A 24100-nucleotide genomic window follows, 5' to 3' on the forward strand; every position below is an offset into this window, starting at 1 on the left:
ACTGCCCAGGATCTCCACCAGCCAGGTCCCAAAACTCAGAATTCTCTACTGGTCCTAATGGTCATTTTCTAATGGCTATAACTCTTATTCCCAGCCTTGAGGTTGGAGAGGGGCCAGTTCTTTTCCTAAAAGAAAAAAAAAATCCCACAAATCACAACAGAAAAACCTAACCATCACAGAACTTGCCACAGAAACACACTAATGCAAGAGCAGGAAAAACAACCAATCCTTGAGCAACCCCCAGCTCAGGATTTGAAATCCCACCAGAACTGGAAAGCTCCACCCTGAAAAGCTTACCCCCTAAGAAATACTATATAAACCCTGCCTGTTGCTTATTTGCCTTCTATCTTCTAACAGGAGCAGAAGTACCACTCTCCTGGGTTTTCCCTCCCAGTCTCCTATGAGAGTTTTTGTGGGGTATGATTTTGTGATATCCTCAGCTTCCTTACTGCCAAAATACCTTTCCCTTCAAACTATTTACAGGCTGAAACTCTTGATATTATCTCTGTGTCTCTAACATCTACCACTGATGCAAACATATTCAATCTCTACCTTGGGAAATACTATGTACATAGAGAGAAAGCACTCAATATTTAGAATGGGCTAGATACATACAATATTCATATCTGTTACGAGTAACCAACAGGAAGTTTTGCAGAACATGTTACAATTTCTCCAGTGTCCTCTAGACCTGGTCTTGATTTCTAGGTGGCATGTCTTAACTCACCACATTTTAATACTACTGTTTCATTTCACCTCTAATTGTGTGTCCAACTCTGCTACTGCCTCAACAAATGAAGTTGCCCATTGCATCCATTTTGTTTTTACTTTTATTTACATCTCCTCTTCATCCATGGTAAGTCTTTTCTCACATGATTTTCTGTGTTGAATTCTAGATCTTTTTTCTCACAAGTTGAGATCCTCTGCATCCATCAAGTGTCAGCTCAGATAGGACTCTTATTCTGAAGTGCTTCCTAAGCTCTGGCTAGGACTCTGACTTTTTGCTACTGCCTTTGTACATCCTGATCAAGGTGTATCGTGCCATATCACACCTTCTGCTGTCAGTGACAGAGACAGAAGCAGAGAACTAGCACATGGCTATGACAAGCACTTGTAGAATTGATAGAGCACCTCTCAGAAGTTGCTTCTCTCCTTCCAAGATGAGCTCTGGGAATTAAAGTTATGTTATTAGGTCTCTATGGAACATTCTTACAACAGGAGAGCCCAACTAACCAGGACATGAAAATATGTTAAGGGCCAAAAGAAGAATAGCTGAAGGAAGAAAAAATGAGCAAAACTATATATACTTAAAACTTTCAGAGAATTATGGACAAATATAAATTATTGGTATATAAATATCTTGTGTATATTTTCAGTATTTCTATGCAGGTAACAAACAATGCCCCATGCCCACTCAAAGTCCAGTCTCCCTGTCCATAAGGATAAACCAAATATACCTTCCTGATACTGTAGAACAGTAGACCCTCCTCTTTCAAGGACTTTCAAGGCTGAAAATAGGTTTGTGCTTCTGATTGCCTCTCTCTTCCTCTGCTTTCCCTGTTCCTTTTATGCACTCTATGTCATGTTTTTCTTGCCTGAATTATGTCTTCTTGTTCTACCTTGGTCTCCTCATAAGGTCATCCTTGTACTTTGTCCCTACTCTCTGATTCTATTTTTTATTAGATACTCCCAGATTTTCTAGATCTATGGTTCATGTAAGAAGACAAACATTCCCTATATTTTTGTTTTTAATATGTGTATAGTGAGCCTATATGTGCATGTATGTAGACACATGTGTGTTGATGTATGTGTATAAGTGTTCATGTGCATATGCCCAAAGGTACTATCAGGTGTTTTCCTCTGCCATGCTCCACTTGATTTGTTGAGGCAGGGTTTCTTGATGAACTCATAGATCACCATACAGGCAATTCTATCTACCCAGCTTCTCCTGAAGATACACTTACTCACTGAAATTACTCACTGAAATTCTATGGTGCTAGGATTACATGCTGAAACCATGCTCTCCCATCCACTCATATAGATTCTGGAGAACCAAAATCCAGTTAATAGCAAATATTTTATCCTGGGACCCATCTTCCCAGCACACATATCTATTGTTAAAGTTAAATCATCCTTATGAAAAATGACAGGATGACAGATTTGAAGCCCCATTCCATGCACATAAAGACCTGCAGTTTATGAGTAAATATTTCTGAGAGAAATGTGGAGAAGAAAAATAAAGAAAATGAGCAAATAATTACAAATTTAGAAAAGAGGAAGTTTAAGAAAGATCTAGCAAAGTGGTAGCAGGAGACTGGAAAGTGTAGTGATAAGAAATGGCAGTTGTTCTAGATAAAAACTGAAATTTGAAATAATATAATATATGCCCAGTTGGTTCTCTTTTCCACAGAGGACTAAGCAGAAAGAAGGAGCTTAAATGTCACTTGGTGTGACTATAAGAAAACAACTCCCTCCTTCAAAGGTATTGTTAAAGAATGATGTTGAACCCTATGTCAGACATTGGAAAAGTTCAGACACTGTGGCTCTCAGATGAGAGAGAGCTCTAGAGAGCTCTGTCTGCTTTCAGTATTACAGGTTGAAAATACTGCATTTCCATCAATTATTTTAAATGAGATTCCCTACAGTGCCTATATGCTTTTTCGGTGCCTCTCCTACGTTCAGGTTATGTTGCCAGTATTCCCACAAGTCTTCCTTTGTAGGAAAGATGTTTGCACAGATCTTACTTGTCAAATGCTCTCAAACTGCAAAGGCTAGAATAGTCTGAAAAATAAAGCACACTTGTGCACATGTTCTTTCAAAATCCTCAGAGATCATTCACTTGCATTTTTCAAGTTAAGATTCCTTGTCCTCTCTTATTAGCCCCACACTGCAGCTGGAGTCTCCTAGACAATGCACTTTAAGTAGTCTCTATTTATAGAGTCATGGGAAGAACAGAGCCAGATTGCCAGAGACTGTGTTCTAAATCTTTAGAATCTTGTGATGCTTCTGTCTCTGGTAACAGTTTTGAAAATGAAGGTTATTTAGGGAGGAGAGGTATTCATCCATAGCAGATTCATAGTATCCAAGGAGGTCTGCTTTCAGAACAGTAACACAATAGAAATATGCATTTCACGTACTGCAGCCCGTTAGCTCCTCTTTCTGAGAGCACAGAGCTATCAATCTTGACAACCACAGCACTCTTTATTTCACGGCAACATACAAAAAAAGTGTGTCATTTTCATGCTAGTCTCCATTTATTTCCTTTTCCCTTGATTGAGTTACATGCAGAAAGAAAGGTGATTGTAGGCAGGGTGAGGACTTACTTTCAGAGAGCAAAGGAAGCTCTGAAATTAGGGATTCATCCCCTTCTGGCTCTTCCTTAAAGTATTTGTCAGGGTTTAGAAGAAATGCAGGTTTATTCACTTCAGGCAGCTCTTTCAGGGTTCTAAGGTTTAAGGACCCAAATATGCCTTCAAACAGCAAATTTAAGGGAAGGAAGAGAGAGAAAGGACAATGTCATTAACTCTTGGAAATGACCAAATTCACTTTTTAAAATTTTTCACCTTCCTGTTACCCAGCTGGTGCAGCTTCAGTGATCCCTACATCCCCTACTTCTCCTCAAAATAAACTCACAGGATCCTTTCCGGTCAAAGGGACAAAGAGGAACTCATGGCTTCCTTTTATTTGTTTTGCATTTTGTGTGTTTTCTACAATATCCTCTTGCAAATAAATATTCTATAGTTTTGGAAAGTCTCAATCTCTCTTTTATCTCCAAGAAAATTATGTTCTTTGTGAAATGGAATATATTTTCTCAGTGTTTCTTGAACAAAAATACCTAAAATTTTGAATTGATAGGTATTTTTTCATTCCACTATAATATAAGCCAGAACGGTGTTTTATTTATTCTCTCTGTGAAAAATAAAGGATCTATGTAAACTACATATTAAAAGCAAAGTTTTGAACAAACTGAAAAAAAAGTTATTGCCTCATGTGACAAAGCATCTTGCTAATTCAAGATACAGTTTTATGCTCTGTGACTGTTAGTCCTGTGGAGCCAGGAACTGTGGTTTTCTATCATAATATACCTGGTCTCTAAGGTAAGTCACAGGCTCTTCTATTTTATCACCCATTAAAACTATCACTCAGAGAGCATATTAAACCACGGGTTACCATGTACCACACCTGGCTTCTGTTTTTTATTTTCAATTTGGAAGAAAAAGAGGATGATGATACTACAATTTAAATTTTTGATGTTATCTCCATAATGGTGATATTGCTAGACCAGTGGTCACTCTGAGAGTCAGGGTACTAAGTCAAGCAATTGTCACGATTTGTACAGGTTCATTACAGCTTTAACTCCTCACACTCCTCATCAAAAATTGACCACAGTTTAAACAATTGGTGAATTCTACACTATTTACCAACTATAAGTATGCTTAACTTATAAAGCCATGTTCTGAGTTAAAAAAAAACTGGTACTGGTTAAAGTATTGTACATATAATATGTCATAGATCACAGGTCAAAACAAATGTATAGAATGGACATTATTAAAAATTTACCATGTACATTTTGAAAGTAGTTTCACCAAAAATCCTACAGTACCTATATCTGCCTCATGAAAATTCAGCTATCAAATATAAGTTTAACAAAAATTTCTAGTAAGCAGTTTTATTCAATTTTATAGCTTCAGGAATAGTCTTCATTTGTACTTCTTAGAAATAGACAAATTTAATGTAACAATGATTCCATGTTTGAATTATCAACATAATCATAATCATCATGATCATGAGCCCGATACATCATCATCATTTTGAAACAGGGCATTTGTGGTGGTTTAAATATGTTTGGCCCATTGGAAGTGGCACTATTAGGACATGTGGCCTTATTGGAAGAGGTGTAATCTGGTTAGAGGAAGTGAGTGTGTGTGGAGGTGGGACTTTGAAGTCATATATACGTGTGTGTGTATGTGTGTGTGTGTGTGTGTGTGTACACTAAAGTCTGGCCAGTGTGATCCAGAGCCTCCTCTTGGTTTCCTACAGATGACAATCTTCTCCTGGCTGCCTCTGAATCAAGATGTTGAACTCTTGACTCCTTTAGCACCAAGTCTCCCTGCAAGAGGCCATGTTTCCCATCATGAGGATAATGGACTGAACTTCTGAAACTGTAAGCCAGTCTCAGTTAAATCTTTTCCTTTATAAGAGTTGACTTGGACTTGCTGTCTCCTCTCAGCAACCCTAACTAAGACAATCTTATATTACCCAGAACTGTCTCAGATTCCTGTGTTCAAATGACCTATCTTTACTTCCTAAATGCTAGGACAATAGATACACACCATTATTACAGGTGTTCAGTTATATTTTTCTGGTCATTCAAGAACTAGATGAGAATTATACTCTTTTTCATATGGATTTGAGATTCCTGGAAAAAATAATTGTATTCTCATTTCATATTTTATCCTTTTTGTTTTTTATTAAAATCAAATTTTTTAACTAATATATAAAAAGGATATATGTATATATATAATTTGTTATCATTTTATGTTTTAATATATATTCATTGTGCAATGCCTAAATCAATGTAATGTATCCCCCTAAGTACTTCTTATTTTATGATGGAAATATTCCACAGTTAGGCTACTCTACAGTACCCCATGGGAACTTCCTGCTTTTATCCAGCTGTACTGTCACTGTTGATCAGGATTTCACCATGCCTCCTCCTCTTCCTCCTCCTCCTCCTCCTCTTCCTTATCTTTCTCCTCTTCCTCTTCCTTCTCCTCCTCCTATTCTCAACTTTCATGAGATCAACATTTTTAGATCCTTATCTAATGGTACTGGTGGGTAATTCTCACTGTCTGGATTCACAATGACCTAGTGAACACACCTCTGGAAATGTTAATAAGAGTGCTTCCAGGGAGGTTTGAGTGATGAGGGAAGACCCACTCTGAACATAGGATGCAGCACTCCATAGGCTGTGACTCTAAACTGAATGAAAGAGTAAAAGGAGAAATCATTCTTGGTAACAGCATTCATTTTGCTCTCTCTGCTTCCTTTCCTATGGACACAATGAGCCACAGTGTAATTCAGGTGATCAAGCTACCCCTATCTTTGGAAATATAGGAAGTACCTTATACAGGTTATCTAGCTTAAAAGGCTTAGACCTTACATCTATGCTATGTATGCCATAAGCCTAGTATAATATTTAATAATCCCAAGTCTTTCCTTCCTTTTTCATAAAATGAGGATAATAGAATCATACATTGTATTTATCATGAAAAGTTAATATTCTTGCTAGATAACATAGCTCTTTGTCCTATTCACATTATTTTATAAAATGTCATTCTATAGAGTGTCAATAGCAATTACTTACTGGTTGATTTTTGTATAGTTTCACCATAGCAAGATTTATGTGGTTTTTTCTTAAAGATATTTCTCCTCTTATAGTTTAGATGGAAATCCATTTCTTCTGGTAATCTGGTATGAGAAGACAATATTCATGATAAAATGTAGCAATAACTATAAGAATGGACTTTCTGATATGGTAATAAATATCTTACTTTTACAAAAGGCATGTTTATTTACAAAGACATGTTTGTAAGTCGTGACAGTAATCCTAGCTTAAACTATTGAAGCCATGCTTTTGAATAAAATGCAGCTACACAAGTGATAGCATAGAAGAAAAAATACAAAGGTGTAGTCCAGAAAAGACTGTCAGATGCAAAGTCAGGATAAAATAATACAAAAGAAAATTCCATAGAAACAAATTCACACTTCCCTTGCCTTGTGCTTAGGTGGGTGACCCAGAGAAAGCAAACATTGCCATCTGTCGGCATCTCTTTTCTTATAGTACTCAAAAGCAAAAAATAATGAGTAATTTTAAGCTTCTCTGTGGATCTATAAGAAAACTTTAGATGAGCTGGAACGCATACAAACTCTCCTATCAATGAAACATAGGGAGCTAAGGTACCTAATCTTGGTTTTCAACTTGACTGCAATTGTAATCAACTAAAATCCAAGCAGCTGGCACATCTGTGAAAGATTTTATTCAATGGATCATTTTGTGTGGGAAAACCTTCCCTAAATTTGGACCATACTTTCTGCCAATAGCCTATATAAGATGACAAGGAAGAAGGAAGCATTTGTATTTTGCCTCTTTGCCCAAACTTTCAGTGACAAATCTGTCTATCCTGTTTATGAATCATTTCTTTACTGGTGTTAGACCTATTTTTTAGGTTTCTCAGTGTTGATTGAAGACCAGAAGCTGTCTAGGCAATCTACAGGAATCTATTTTTAGATTGGAACTACTGAGACATCCAGTCTCATGGTCTTTACTGGATTCTTGGCCATTCTGCAGTAGGAGAGTCACTGTTTGACTAACCAGACCATAGTTTGTGAGTACTCTAATAAATTATACACACACGCGCGCACACACACACACACACACACACACACACACACACACGCACAAATCAGTTCTGTTCCTTTAAAGAACTCTGACTAGTACATGAGGAAATATGTTATGCCTCTATAGAACCTGCCAGAAAAGAGAAAATGATCTTAGATACCTAAGATTCACTATCATAGATGTCTAGCTTAACAGATAAAACTTCTGTTTACAGAAGTCACTAGAGATGTATAAGGAGCACCAGACCTGAAAATACCCATCTTGCTCAAGTCATGTGGAACAATGGGAACTTTCTGACTTCCCACTTTCCTAAATCCCTTTCCTATACCACCTGGCCTTTCATGATCATCACTCTCCAATTTGTTAATATTTACTCCCAATTGGTTGCAGATTTTGTAACAATGGGATTATGAAGCAATTCTTAAGCCTTCAGTCTCAATTTTCTTTCTATATAGTAATGCTCTATGGTTACTTTTGTTTTGGGGAACTATTTTTGTGTGTGTGTGTGTGTGTGTGTGTGTGTGTGTGTGTGTGTGTGTGTTCATGCAAATGGATGTAGAAAACAAAAAAGTTTCAGATCCCTTGGAGCTGTAGATACAGGTGGATGTTATCTCTGGCTGTAGTGGCTGCAAACTCCAGTCTTCTACAATACCAGGAAAGGTCTTTTCCACTAAACTATCTCTCCCACCATCTTGCTGGGGTTTTCAATTGGTCTATGAATAAAAATTCCATGATGTGTCTAATACTACTATTCAATAAATGTTAATTTACTATCTTTTCTTTCCTCAATTCTATTTTTACAATACAAGTCAATCTGTGTGTCATTTTTTAGTTTACTATCAGGTGCAATTTACACAATTCAAGTATTTATTGACTTCTGGAAAACATTTTTAGATTTACAAGATGTCATAATAATGATCCAGAATTCAGGGACAACCCTTATTCACTTTTTTTCTCTTTAGTAAATATTACATTGTTGTTCTTGGGAAATAACAAAGCCTCATGGAAAACTGATGGCCTATTGGTTTGTTCTTCTGAGCCCCTGCAAGGGGCTTGAGGTCATTCCAGTTAGGTAAACTCTAGGAAATGGATCTGACCAAAGTTCATCTCTTAACCAGTAGTTAATATTTAATAGAGCTTCCTTCAAATTTGCCCAAAAATGGTGAAGCTAGTTTTTCTGGAAAATCTCAGGATTAACAGTTTGCTCTCTGAAAATAAATTTTGTGAAATTCTTTCATAGTAATGCTGGGTCAGGTTCCCTCAAGATAGGCTATTGCCTATAAAACTAGCATAATATCAGGACCGGAGAGATGATTCAGCAGTTAAGAGCATATATTGCTCTTGCATGGGACTTCAGTTTGATTCCCAGTGCCCAGGTAGGAAGACATGCAATTGATTATAGAACCAAAAGAATCAAACAACTTGGACCTTCACAGGTACCTGCATTCACAAGCACACATAGACACAAACCCACACATAGACACAAACACAAGGAAAAGTAATAAATTTAATAATTTTAAGCCTAGCATATTAGCCACTTCTGGTATTCACTGATTAAACTGAGCATTTTCAGACTGTAAAGAAGTTTGATACAGTAAGACTATGGTAGTGAGAAGAGAGAAGGTGGGCTGTGATGAAGGTAAGTTTATAATACAATTTCACTAGAAAAGTGTCATAAACATTAAACTGAATATAAAAGCTTGAGAAATAGAAAGGTCCTACATCTGAATACTTAACACCACACCATGACTTTTCTCAAAGTAAGATGACCTCTTACACCTATTGGACCTTTTTGCAGTGTAATTTAGTATAGTTTAAATTAAATATCTTTTTTTAAAACACAAATTGTCTCATGCAGAAATTAGAGAAGTAGGCAGATAGTAAACAAACCTTTCAGGAATTATAACATATGCATTGACTTTCTTAAATGACTACATATAAACCAGGATTAAGTTAATAAACCACTTAAGTTTACAACAAGAAGTTGGAGGACACCAACTACACAAAGACCTCTTAACTAGTTAACACATCAGAGTCTCATTTGTTATCAGAATTAACCAGCCAAATCTATCCACCAACTAAGAATGGCCATGCACTACTCATACCTGCTCTTTTCTGAAGGAAAATAGAGGAGGAGTGGATCTGGGGAAGAATGGGGGTTGGGAGGGAACTTGGAGGAGTGGGTGGGAAGGGAAACTTGAGTCTAGATGTATGAGAGAAGAAAAGGTGAAGCAGAAGGATGCAATAGAAGGCTTAAATATTTGTTTCTTCAAAATTAGTTTACACTGTATTGTGGGAAAAGGTACTTTAGCTTCAGCAGACATAATATCAATTTCTCTCTGCTCTAGATGTAGTCAGGAAATATATTAATTAGGACAAGAATCCCAGAGCCCAACTAGGTATAAAAAGAAAATAAAGTGGTTGTATCTTTCCTACAGCAGTTACTTCACAAAATACTTGGTGAGTTGGATGGTAATTCTTCATCATTTGAATCTCATATATGCTAGGCAAGGAGCATAATATAATACAAAAGTTTTAGCTTTACAGCTAGAATGTCTATATGAAACCTTTGGGTGGTTATTTAATCCTCTTTTTCTGACTTTCCCGTATGTAAAATGGGAATAAAAATAACATCTGTCTCCTGGGAGTATAGTGAAAGTAAATGAGTTAAGTGGAAAAAAAAAGACCTTAAGTAGTTCCTGGAAGCTTCGTATAGCTGTCCCCTGAGAGGCTCTGCCAGAGTCTGTCCAATACAGATGCAGATGCTCACAGCTAACCATTAGACAGAGCACAGGGACTCCAATTCAGGATTTAGGAGAACTGAAGAAGATGAGAGGGTTTGCAATCCTATAGAAATAACAACAATATCAACCAACTAGACTCCCCAGAGCTCCCAGGGACTGAACCACCAACCAAACAGTATAGATGGAGAGACCTATGGCTCCAGTGGCATATGTAGCAGAGGATTGCCTTATCTGGACTCAGTAAGATGGGAGGCCCTTGGTCCTGTGTAGGCTCAATGACCTAGTGTAGAGAATGCTAGGAAGGTAAGGCGGTAGTGGGTGCGTGGGAGAGCACCCTCATAAAATCAGGGTGGAGAAGGGATACAATAGGGGGTTTGCAGAGGGGGAATCCAGGAATGGGAATAACATTTGAAATGTAAATAAATAAAATAGCCAATAAAAATAGTTCTAGAATATGGAAAAAGTTCAATAAATATGGGTTACTATTATTTTATTCAACCACATGACATGATTTTACCCTAAGAAAGAAATTTCAACACCCTTTCTAGCAAGTTCTAGCACTCTCAGTAATCAGAATGTTCAGACAGGACAGTAGGAAATGTAACCACCAAAATAATAGCTTACTGCTTTAGGACTTTGAAGACTTCAGTTTTTAAAATTAATAGAGTTTTATATTTCATATATGAGCATAGAATAATTATCACCACTGATGGTTGGCAAAAGCTGACTATCAGCCCTTCAAGACTTTTGTGTCAGTTAATTTCTAACTTAAAATAAAACTTGATGATTTTTGTATATGTTTTTCTTGAAGTCTATCAATTTTCTCATTTAGTTTACTACATGACATTGACTAGCAAAATAATTAGAAAAACAATAGCACATACAATTTTAAATATCAACTCCTTACTAATAATTATAGAACACTATTATTGTTAAGGGGATGAGAAGCACTAATATTGAAGAATGACTTCTTGTTTATTAAAATCACTGGGAATTTCATGCAAATTTATATTTTATTTTCCAACTGACTTTATTCTGATTTTTATAATTAATTCCTCTCCCTAAATTAATTTTTAAAATGATGGATAAAGGCGAAAATGTGACAGAGAGTCAATGACAGAATTGAATTGCTTGCTATTTCTGTAGTATAATAATGAACATTGATTAATGGGTGCTATATGAATAGATAGATTTGTCTTGTACATAATAGTGATTAAGTACCAAAGCTTGCCTGTAAGACACTGCATAAGTGCATCTCACAGGAATTCTTCAAACTGAGGCCGAATTACTATTTAAAGATGTTATTGGGCCAGCCAGGTTAATATGCCTCGAATATTACTTTCAACTTCTCTTTTGAATTATCAGGACATAATACACATAGGAATATGTTTATTGTTAGAAACAAAAACTCCAATTTAAAACAATGAGTAAGATATCTTGGAGGGATCGGGGCATGGCTGGACACACCTTTAATCCCAACACATAGGTAGCAAAGGCAGCATGATCTCTGTAAGGATAAGGGCAGCCTGGTCTGACTTCACAATAAGATCAAGGCCAGCCAGGACTACAAAGTGAGATTCTATCTCAAAATCAACCCCTCCCCTCAAAATCACAAAGAAGAAGCAAAAAGAAAGAAAGAAAGAAAGAAAGAAAGAAAGAAAGAAAGAAAGAAAGAAAGAAAGAAAGAAAAGAAAGAAAGGAAGGAAGAAAGAAAGAAAAAGATGGAAGGAAGGAAGGAAGGAAGGAAGGAAGGAAGGAAGGAAGGAAGGAAGGAAGGAAGGAAGGAAGGAAGGCAAACAGGCTAAAAATTATATCAAGGGAGACAAATGAGATAGCTCAGCGTCTGAGTGCACTTACTGCCAGCCTTGAGGGTCTGTGTTCAATCCCTGGAATCTACATGGTGAAAGGATAGAACCAACTATAGGATGTTGTCCTCTGATCTCCAGATATGCAATGAGGCCATGTGCATATACATATGTGCATTTACACATAAGAAAAGAAGTAAATGCAGCAGTGATGACTTCCTGCACAAGATCAAGACTGTTAGCATTTCAGTGTGGTCAGATGAGGGATTCAGGAGCCCACACTACAGGCTGAGAGACTGTTGACTGTTGATGTGGGCAGGAGGGTAGAGAGTCAGTTTCCTTTAAGGGCATGGCCTTGCTAAATCAGCTATTCTTCAGTACAGGACAACACATTTCTCAGTATATAGACAGCACAAATTAAACTCAATGGGTTATTGAAAAATGTTAAAAGAAGGGAGGGTTTAAAATTAGGAGGAACAGTGGGGATGGGGAGTGGACCTGAGAAGAGTTACGGAGAGGTGTCAGTGAATAAAACTAAAATACATGCATATGTCTATAAAATTACAAAAAAATTACTAAACATATCTTTTTAGACAATATAATATGGGAGCAGTTTAATGCCAATAGCAGTGTCTAATAAATATTAGAAGCAAGAAAGAAACTGTTTTCTCATACAAGTTGTAGAAACGACCAGAGGAATAAACACTAGTTTTAGCCATATCACTCTGGTGACACAGGGTCTTTTTGCTGTTCACTGCTGCCTACATAAGTGTCTTACTTTAAGTTTTCCATTGCTGAGAAGAGATACCCTCACCAAGGTAACTCTTATGAGGGATAACATTTAATTGGGGCTGGTTTACAAGTTCAGAGGTTCAGTGCATTCTCAGCATAGCAGGAAGCATGACAGCATCCAGGAACACAGAGTGCTGGTGGAGTCAAGAGTTTTACATCTTGATCTGAAGGCAGGAGAAGATTGTCTTCCAGGCAGCTAAGAGAAGGGTCTCAAAGCCCACTCCCACAGTGACACACTTCCTTCAATAGGGCCACACATATTCCAACAAATCCATACCTCCTAGTAGTGCCACTCCCTGAGCCAAGCATATTCAAAACCACCACAACAGACAAGCTGACCTATGAGAATTTTCAGCAATTCTTCTGTTTCTGCCTCCAATTTTGTGGTAGGAACACAGAGCTTGCAAATCCACTGAACCATGGTCACTTTTCATGTGGATTTTGAGAATTTGAACTCAGGTCTTTATGCTTGCACAGTGAGTACCTTATGGTTCCACCTTCTATGCCCTTACTGTATTTCTGTGTTTGTATGTGTGTTTGTGTGTGCCTTTATTCATATGTACATTTCAATTAATTTTGAAATCATTTGTATGTACTAATAAGACATAGACGATGAGAAAAGTGAATATATTATTGTGCCTCGTTCACAAGCCTGAAAAGACCTCCAAGGCTCTGATTCCGATGCAGCAGTACAGAAGGGTGAAACAACGGGCTCAGTTTTAAGTAAGCATTTATAGCGGCAAGCAAACAAGCAAAGAGGATTCCAGTTTGGCACACATCTAATTAGGGGGCTATTATGGAATTTGTTGCCCTTTAAAATGACTGGCTGGTGCTGGGAGCGAAACTGCAAATTTTCATAAGTACATCTTTAGGTACAACTCTGCTTTTCTCCTGACTGGTGGTTGTTAGGGAGTGACCTGGAGACTAGTAATGTTAGGGGCAGGCTGGGCGGTTAACTTGTGTTCAACCTTAGGTCAGGTTCTCTAAGATGAAGCCTGAATCCAAGATGGAGATCGTCTGGTCTCTCAATACTAAAGACAGAAAGGCCTAAAGTAATTTATTCTATTACTAAAAAGCATTTAGTTTTTTTATTCTTAGTATCTTGCACAAGAATTGAGCAACGTGTAGTTGATTTAATATACATCCAAGATTCTTTCTTCAGAACAATCTTGGCTAACCCCTTTGGAGGGTTGGGGTAGAAAGGCTTGCCACATTTTTATAACATTTGCTTGTGTTAATATTAGTAAGTATGCCAAAAACAAATTCTGCTGAGTAAGTGCCTGAAATTTAGCAGTGATTTTTGCTTCATGCATTTTTTCTTTTTCTTTTAACTTGCATTTCAATTTTTTTTTTTTGCTTAGTTAAAAATATATTGCTTTTATAATGGAAATATATTCTGGGGCTATTTTGTGTAAATGCTTTATTTTCCACATAATGTCCTAGTTAAAATAATTTGATAATATATGCCAGTAGGCAGTGTTCCTCCATGGCCTCTGCACCAGCTCAGGCCCCAGGATCCCTGCCTTGTTTCAGCAACTTTCCTAACTTTTTTCAGTGATAGGCTATGATGTGGTAGAGTATACCAAATAAACTCTTTCCTCTTCACCTTCCTTGTATTTAAGGTGTTCATCACTGACTTACTGAAAAAGAGCATAGGCTCCCAAATATCATTATTACTTAAGAAAAAAAAAAAGTATGTCCATAATGGTTCTTGATTCTTAGTGTATGCCTTTATTTGTTACTTTGCTGTTTTTCATTTTAAATGAGGTAACCCAGTCACTAAAGAACACACATGGTATGTACTCACTGATAAGTGGATATGAGCCTAAAAGAAGCTTGGAATACCCAAGATACAACTCAAAGACCATATGAAACCCAAGGAAAAAGAAGATCACACCAAAGGAGAGGAATCTGGGAGGGAACAAGGGGAGGTAAAAAGAGAGGCCAGTTCAGATATGAGAGGGGATGGAGGAGAAGTACAGAGGGTCAGGAATTTAAAAATAGGTGTGTAGCAGTGGGGGAGGGGGAACTAGGGGTAGCCACTAGAAAGTCCCAGATGCCAAGGACCCAAGAGGTTACCAGGACCCAACAGGAAGAACATTAGGTGAAATACCCAAGGAAAGGGAGAGAGAAACTGTGGAGAACATATCCAGTGGATAGGCATGGCCCCTGCTTGAGGGATGGGGCCACCCACCCACTTCAAAATATTAATCCAGTATTCTTCCTGTCAAAAGGAAATGTAGGGACAAAGAGTGGAACAGAGGCGAAAGAAAGGCCATCCAGAGACTTCCCTACCTAGGGATCCATCTACAGACACCAAACCCAGACACTATTGCTGCTGCCAAGAAGTGCTTGCTAACAGAAGACTGGTATAGCTGTCCTCTAAGAGGCTGTGAAAGAGCCTGACCAATACAGAGGCGGATGTATGCAGCCAACCATTGAACTGAGCGTGGGGACCCCAGTGGAGAAGTTAGGGCAAGGACTGTAGGAGCTGAAGGGGTTTGCAACACCATAGGAAGAACAACAATATCAACCAACTGGACCCCTCAATGTTCCCAATCGCCAATCAGAATACACATGGAGGCATCCATGGCTGCAGCTAGATATGTAGCAGAAGATGGGCTTATCTGGCATCACTAGGGGTGGAGCCCCTTGATCCTGCGGAGACTTGAAAATGGATTGATTTTCATTCTTCTACATGCTGACCACCAGTTGAACCAGCACCATTTGTTGAAATTGCTGTCCTTTTTCCACTGGATGATTTTAGCTCCTTTGTCAAACATCAAGTAACCATAGGTGTGTGGGTTCATTTCTGGATCTTTAAGCAGCCTTATTTATAATAGCCAGAAGCTGGAAAAAACCCAGATGTCCTTCAACAGAGGAATGGATTTAAAAAAAAGGTGGTACATTTAAACAATGGAGTATCACTTGGCTATTAAAAATAATGAATTCAAGAAATCTTAAGGTGCTTCTTGGCCATTCGAGTTTCCTCAGTTGAGAATTCTTTGTTTAGCTCTGTACCCCATTTTTAATAGGGTTATTTGGTTGTCTGGAGAAAGTAAGTAATGGGGGTAGACTTTGAGGTTTAAACTCTTCTGTCCTCAGTTTGTTCTTTGTTTATTGCTTGTTACTGGAGATTTGTTCCCTCACCTGTTTTAGTAGACATGCCTTTCTGCTTGGTGATGGACTCTTATCATTCTGGGACCATAAGCTAGAAAAAAAAACTTTTTTTTTTTATAAGTCTCCTTGGTCATGGTGTTTTATCACAATGATAGAAAAGTGACTAAAGCAAATGGTAGTTTCCTCTTTCAGAATTCAAAGGAGGGGACGATTTCTGTGTTTCAGTTACTAACCAAGCACTAAGACCATCCTGTTAGTCCTTCAAGTTCTCCATTCATCTTCATCTTTTCAAGGTTTGCATTTAAGACAACTTATCACCACCTACCTACTTCTCACACATGATTTCATGATATAGTTTTATTGCTATAGAAACCAAATATTCATGTATTAGCTGGAACATAATAGGTAACAAAGTACACTTTTCTGAGAAAAGAACTGGGGGCATTTACATGAAAATAAAACTGAACTTTAATTTTTTCCAGGTTTCTCTCTTAGATCTTTTCTGCTCCTCTCCATCTTTCTTACCACAATCCTCTCCTCTAAATCCACTAGCATTTGTTTTTCTGTTGTGTTTTCACACAAGTAGCCTAGTCCTCTTTCACAGTAGCCTAGTCCTTTCCCTGGGTTTAATCACTGATTAAGTCATTGATTAATCGTGATTAAGAAAAAGAAAGTGTGCTACGGAAATATTTTCCAGGAGTGAAAATATTTATAAATTCTGCAAAACATGAGTGAAAATTTCAGCTGACAATTGACAGCTGATAATTTTGCTATCATGGTCCCAGCACATTCCTGGGAGAATCAAGGCACACAGTTAACAAGTCAATTGTGAGGATGGATTTATAACCATTTTCTTTCAATTACTGCATAATCCCCAAATGGCATTATTATATGCTGTTTCATGACAACAATCTCAATGTTATTGTAAGTCAACTATTTAGAATAAACAGAATTTTAAAGAGCATAATAAGTTGTTAGTGTGTAATTTTGTCCTTTAAAAGCATTCTGCATACTAGAGAAAACTGTGCCTTCCTATCATTAAATTGTCTATGCCTTCAGAAGCATACTCAGTGTGGGAAAAGCTATTAAGAGGGGAGAAAACTTTCAGTTTTAAGGACGATCTGTAAGCTTACAATATATCAGCACTATTTTTCATAAAACAAGGTGACCAGGATGGACAGGACATGGAACAAAATGAGATAGAAATCCTGTAAAAGATAAAAAGTTTGGAACACTGACATTTTTAAGGTAGTAACCCAATTTGTCATGAAGAAGGGAATACTAGGGTCACAAGATATTTCAGCAGCAAAGAGCACTTGCCATCTGTCATGAAATAATCTATACAAGATAGATATTGACAACCATGCTAATTAAACAAACTAAAAATATATGAATATTTTATTAGCTGGCAACCAAGAACAGGTTCATGCCTGAGAATCTCCTGGTGCTGAAGCTCAAGGGTATAGCAGTTTTAAAAAAACATAATTGTATCAGTGATTGGAGCTTTGGAATAGCTTAGTAGTATTTTCAAAACCCACTTGATATTTTTTCTGATTTACACTTTCTCTTAGTTATTTTATGTTTTAACCACACAAACATCAGTTATTCTAGTTAATATGTCTGAATCATAGAGTTAGAGACAATCCTTAAAGTGTTGTTAAGGTGGGTTTTGTTAGTTGGAGTATCTAGACAGACACAAATAGAGCCAGGACAAGATAGTGTCCACCTTAGCCATTTCAGTATATACTCTACTTCATGAACTCTCTCTTGTGTCTTCAGTTTCTTCGTTTGCCTTTCTTTGCCTCTGTCTCTCTCCTTCTATCTCCCTCCCTGTCTCTTAAAATAAAATGAAAAATATATAAAAATGGAAAACTAGCATGTTGCCTGGAATACATAATAGTTACTTTGATTCTTTTATGGATTTTAAAAAAAGAAAAAGCATGATTTTTTTTCTGTGTTGTTCATAGTTTTTTTTTTTATTCAAAGCACGGTTTGAATTTTATTTATGTTTTTCATGTAAAAAATGTTTTAATTTTTTATTGGATATTTTATTTACACTTCAGATGCCATCCCCTTTCCCCATTTCCTCCCCCCCAGAAAACCCCTATCCCATGCCCCCTTTTCCTTTTTGCATTTATACACTTTTAAAAAATGTTAATCAAAGTCTTTATAAGCTTTGTAATGCTCAACCATAAGTGTAACCCAATACCCAATCTAGATATATCAACTATCTTTGACTGATAGAGACAAGTGATCATCTGCCTCCCTGTCTCCCCCCTCTTTTTCTCTCTTTCTCATCACCTAGCTTCTCCTCTCCTACTTCTCTTCCTCTCCTTACTCCTTCTCTTACTCTCAGTACTCCTCCCACCTTAGCTCCTCCTACATATCACCCTTCCCTTAAACACCCTTAAAATGTGTTGTTCATAGTTAACAAATATTTTCATCTATGAATTGTGTTCGTAGAGATTACCTTACACTAAGTAAAGTGTTTCAATTCACTGCATTCTATGCTTGCACATATTGGCAATGTTCTATTTCTAAATTGGAAATGTCCTTTGCCTGAGAATAAATTGCTTCTTGACATTCTGGAAAGCTGCAATTCAAAGAGATGGAAGAATAAATACCAAAGTTCAATTTAGTATAACAGGATGTTACAAAGAGAACATTTTTCTTTTGTCTCTATGTCAGAAGAAGAAAGGATCTAAAAGCAAAATTATTAATTAGGAGTTTTGAGAAATTGTCTATCTCCTCTGGTTCCAAAGTGATGTACTAGATTCCTTGTGCCGGCCCACTGTACCAAGCCGGTAGCTTCAAACCTGATCTTGTAATGTTGTACTCAATACCATACTGGGGAAGGAGCAGACACAACATTCATATTATCAAAGGAGATTGACTGTGCTTTCATGTGTACATCCACATAGAGAAGCTTACTTCAGACTCCCTTATTTGTGTTTCAATTCATGTTGACCAGTCAAAAAAACTGAAAGTATAAACCCTGAAATAACTTTGATGAATTGATATCTCATTAGGATATAAACAGATACCTAGGCAACTGTTGGGCCATGGAAGGGTATCTTGGTTCTTGGGTGGGCATGGGCCTGGAACTCCAAGGGAGAAACAGGAGGTATTCGGCCATGCCACCAGAACCCAAGGTCCTCACTCGTGATCCAATCTTTATATAACCTTCAGTCATGTAGGACACAGGTAGAGGGTGTGGCTACAGGCCTCGGCCTCAAGAGATTTCCATATTAATGAGTTATCTAAAGGCCAGAGTGCATAGTGAATTAAGTTATTCCCTCCCAGATCCTCCTTTCTTCCCCCTCCCTGTTTAAGCCAGGCCCACTCTGGCTTAACTGGGAGTGGGTGGGGGAGGGCATGCACCTAGACCATCTACATTCACCATGGACAATAAACTCTTGGAAACCCAGACTCCCTCGTGCCTATTGGAGCCCCACCCTGCGACCATTGTGGAAGACTTCCCTGCCACCCAGCCATGTGTTCACTGCAGCTTTTTCCCACAGGCAACATTTCATGGGTTGGAGATTCCCAGTAGAGTAGGAACTGGAAAATAGTAGAGCAGAAGGCACTGTAAGGTTGTATAATGGTTTCCTGTGAGCCAAACGGAAGTTAACTCAAGCAGAGTTGTGCACAGGCTCTAATCTAAGAACACACTGTGTTTTTAGGAGACAAGCAATGGGTGCATTCAAACCTTCGATCCCTTCAGGGGGTGTCACCAAAGAACCCCCAACTATATATGTACTTGTAGATTAAACTATCAAGCTTTTCCTGTGTTCTAAGAACTATGATTCTACCATTTTTCCTCTCCTTTACCTTTTCATTTCTTAATTTTGACAACTGAAAAGCAGATGAGTGATTGGCGGGGAAGAGGAGAAGAGGGAGAGCGGGGTAGAGAGTTTGTGCTGTGTATGGTATTCTACTGGCCAACATGAAGACTAGTGTTAGCACTCATTTGAAACATACTGGGTATTTTATAGAGTAATTTTCTTATCATTCAAGCACGATTTCTTTCCATATTTGGAATAAGCACTGAATGAATTTTCATTCCTTCAGCAATAAACTCGAATCTCCACTAAACTCCGTAATTCCATGTGTATTATGGTTGAAGTGCTTTTTGTAGTAGTTCTTTAATGAATCAATAATAACCTTCCAGAGAGTGTCGCAAATAAATTATTAGGAAACATGTAAGTCACAAACAGTAACAATTTTTTTTCCAGAAAACAGGAACAAAGGAAGATAGCAGCAAGACAGTTCTCATACCAAAACCAGACACAGAAAAACTACAGACCAGTTTCTTTCATGAACATATTTCAAAACCATTACCATAATATTATTAAGTTAATGCAATGGCATATAAACAGAAACTATGTATTATAGTCAAATTGGATTTATTCAAATGTGAAAAGTTTGTTTACCATTTAGAAATCAATTTTTACCATCCATTCAGCATTCAACATCAGATTAGAGGTAATAGCTAATACAAAAAGAAAAAAAAGAAAGGGAAAATAGGCACAGATTGCAGAAAAAGATATAATAGTTTTGCTTAAATAATATTATCTATGGAGAAACAAGTAAAAAACACTTTTGGAAATAATAATATATTAAAATAATATTAATATAATATCAATTATATAACTTTATTTTAATTAATTATTGATTTAATTAGTATTGATATATAATTTAATGAATATTATAGTAAGGCAGCATAGTAAAAATTTTTATCAAAAATTATTATATATTATCCACAAACAATTGAAATTTGAAATACACCATTTATATTAACATAAATATTGAAATATTTAAGTATAATATAACAAAATACCCAAGAAGATACCAATATTAGGAAAACTATAAAACTCTAAGAAAAGAATTTTTTTTAAAAAAAGACCTATACTAATAGAAAGATACTGTTGTATAGCAGTTTTTACTGAATTGAAATATTCCATCCACTGGGAGGGGCAAGGCCCAGGGAAACAAAAGGCCACATCCTAGAAAGTGAAAATTTGCAAGATTCTGGAAAATGCCTTTCCAACCTTGTAATAATAGTAATTAGCAGCCATGTGACCAGTCAAACTGAAAAGTGATATTTCTTCCACCTGGCCACCTTACTGCTTGCAGCTTCCTTAAGTCATCATCTGTGCTGGCACAGGCTTTTTAAACATACAGCTACTTTTTGAGTCAACTCTTTTCTATATGTAAACTCTCACCCATACTTCCATTAGTAATTCCAATAAATACACATCACTTTGCCAAATCAGACTTTGGTTCTATCATTACTTTAGTCCATGGGGGGAAGAGGATTCATTTTCTGAGAACCAATGGATGTGTATGTGTTGTGTCTCCTCAGAAACAGTCTGTCACATAACAGATGTCACTGGTTTGTCCCAAGATGACAAGTATCTTCAATAACAACCATAATCATAATTCTAAAAATTTGTTTAATGGATGCCAATAAGCTAGAGTTTTTATGAAAAGGTGTAAGACCCAGAACAGCAAAGAAAATATGGAGGAACAAAAGAAGAGTATTATAAACAAACTCCATCTTTCTTCAATGCTTACTATGCAATTGCAATAACCAAGACAGGATTATGTTGATGAAAAACAGAGAGAGCTAGATCAACGCAATCAAATAAAGATCAGAAATAGACTTGTACAAATAGGGTGGAGTTATTATTTATAATTATATTCTACATAATTCTACCTGTAAGTGTATTTTACCTAATTGTCAAATTATGAAGCAAAGATATTATTTGATGATGAATAAATTAATAGTTCATCCATATTCCTTAGGGGTAAAGAGAAATGAACTCTCAAGTCTTCAGTAAGTGTTGAGTATCTTTAAATGTGTATCACTTAGTGAAGGAAGCTAACCTTTAAGGGTTGCTCACTATGCAACTCTCAATGGCATGCTGTTATAGAACAGGGAATGCTAAGAAGAGAGCACAATACCGGGGTGGGGGGGGTGTCTAAATTCAGGCACAGGAATGGTGGATAAGTAAGAGGAGAAGAAAATATGTAAGAATAAAGTCCAAAAGAAGAAACAAAAGATGAGATTTTAGATGACCTCAAACAGAGAAAATTTCTTTAATTCCAGAAATGTGGCATCCCCAAATCTGGCTACATTGTGGTCGGGGCACAGTACTCAGAAATGAAATAACCATAGTTCAGTACAATGCATAGGATTTTGCAGGTAAGAATGAAGAATGAAAAGCCCAGACAAATTGTACAAAATAACAAATAAGCTTTGCTCTATGAAGTTTAATGAACAGCGAAATATGAATGTTTATCCATTGATAATAATACAGAGGAATTTTTGGTACTTTTCCTTGAAATTTTATAAACCAAAAATATATGATAAACAGTTCCAATTATACAGGAGAAAGAATAGAAGGAATTTTTTTTTCAAGTATGACAATTTATAAGAGAATTTGAAACTGTGAAAGCATGAATTAAGAATAAAGAAACTAAACCTAAATAAATACTAAAACTTCCTTGCTTTCAAGAGTAAGTAGACAATAAGAATGGGGTTTTGACGAGTAATGTGGTGAAATGATAAATCTGATCAACACAGCAAGGGTAGAAACTTAAGGAGAGCGATATAGAATATGAGTTAAGCTCTTGGAACTTCTTTTGTTCAAATTCCTGTATATTTTACCAAAGATGGTATCAAAATCCAACAAACATTCTGAGATGATAGTAAGTGGTGAATAGCAGGCAGATAGAATGATAAATAAAATGATTAACAATAGACAGGTTACAAATAAATGACAGGTAAATCAATAAATAGGAATATACATGACAGTAAAAACAGGAAATTGACAGACAGATGGACAGAGAGAGATACAGACAGACAGACAGACACAGACTGTTACCAAGGAAGGGACTATTGCTCATAGTTTGAGGATAGAGTAGAAATAGAAGTGTAATAAGTATCAGCAGAAAAGTAAAAGAGGCCATGAATTGGAGATAGAGCAATGAAGAAAGGGAAAGGGAGAAAGGGGGAAAATATGTAATTATATTTTAATTAAACATTTAAAAATATTTAGAAAAAAAAAGATTAGACAACACAGATTAGAAATGGATGCCTATAATCCTGAGACTTCAATCAGGAGACTGAGTCAGAAGGACTTTCAATTCAAGAACAATTTGGTTTGCATGACAAGGGCTTCTCAGGGAATCCTTGACAGAGATAAAGAGACAATAGATGGGGAGAAAGAGATAGATGGAAACAGAGAGTATAAATATGAAGAGAGGGAAAGAATTAAGAATTCAAAGGAGACAAAAATAAAATACATCAACAACCCTAAGAACATAGCAACACTATATACAAACACTCAATAATCTCCAAACCTTAAGAGGAAGTTTGACGTTATCATTGAATAGCCACACAGCACCACAAGGGGTTAGGACCAGCTGCATCCAAGTATTATCTACACTCCACATCCAGGTAATGACTAAAACTACTTACATGGGTGTTGCGTTGTTTTTGTCTTCCTCAGTAAGTAGAGAATGTTCTGTTGAGTCTAAGCATGACTCCTCTTCAGAAAATAAAGGGTTTACTTTCATGCTTTCCTCTTGAGTGTTACTTTCTATCAAATTAGTATTCCATTTAGGAAGAGAAAAGTAGTTTTCAATATTCCAATGGCTTGCCTAAAAATAGAAATCAATTTTATTTTCATAAAATTTATTTTCATCAATAATTTATATGAATTTACCATGAACAGGATTAGTAAATTAACTTTCATGAATATTCACAAATAAAAATGAGCAAGACCAGCTATTATCTATTATCTTACAGTTTTCTAAAGGAGATTATATATATATATATATATATATATATATATATATATATATATTCTGTAACGGTAGAACATGAGCTATATCATAACAAAGAAACAGAAAGTATCCAGTGAAATTATTATGGGTCACAATGGTTATTGTCATTTATGCTTTTAATACCTGAAGCAAAAGGAGATAAAAATAATAAAAAAGCTTCTGTCAAATATTTTACAGTTAAGTTTTCTACTGCATTCTTTGTACCCAGCTTTTTAAAACAAAGCCTCAGAAACAAATCTAGTTATTAAATTTTCCCAGGAAAATGCCTAAGGTAGTTTTCATGTGCTTGGCCTGCAATGATTTATATAGCAATTGCTGTCATTCACATATTTCGTATCTTGCACACTATATTAAATATATACATATGGGAAATAGACATCCCA

General features: G+C 36.5%; 1 protein-coding gene across 4 annotated transcripts in view; it reads right to left on the minus strand.

Annotated features, from left to right (window-relative positions):
* The window catches only part of Wdr49 (WD repeat domain 49), a 164896-nt gene that overhangs the window by 13829 nt on the left and 126967 nt on the right, over positions 1-24100 (minus strand). For all 4 annotated transcript variants that reach the window (XM_076932537.1, XM_076932536.1, XM_034501024.2 and 1 more), the window contains 3 exons: positions 23350-23531; positions 6368-6471; positions 3324-3470 (listed from right to left, as the gene is read on the minus strand). In XM_076932537.1, the coding sequence (XP_076788652.1) occupies positions 3324-3470; positions 6368-6471; positions 23350-23531 (433 nt within the window). The remainder of the gene's footprint in view (positions 1-3323; positions 3471-6367; positions 6472-23349; positions 23532-24100) is intronic.

This window comes from Arvicanthis niloticus, chromosome 4 (genome assembly GCF_011762505.2).
Source record: "Arvicanthis niloticus isolate mArvNil1 chromosome 4, mArvNil1.pat.X, whole genome shotgun sequence".
Classification (NCBI taxonomy): domain Eukaryota; kingdom Metazoa; phylum Chordata; class Mammalia; order Rodentia; family Muridae; genus Arvicanthis; species Arvicanthis niloticus.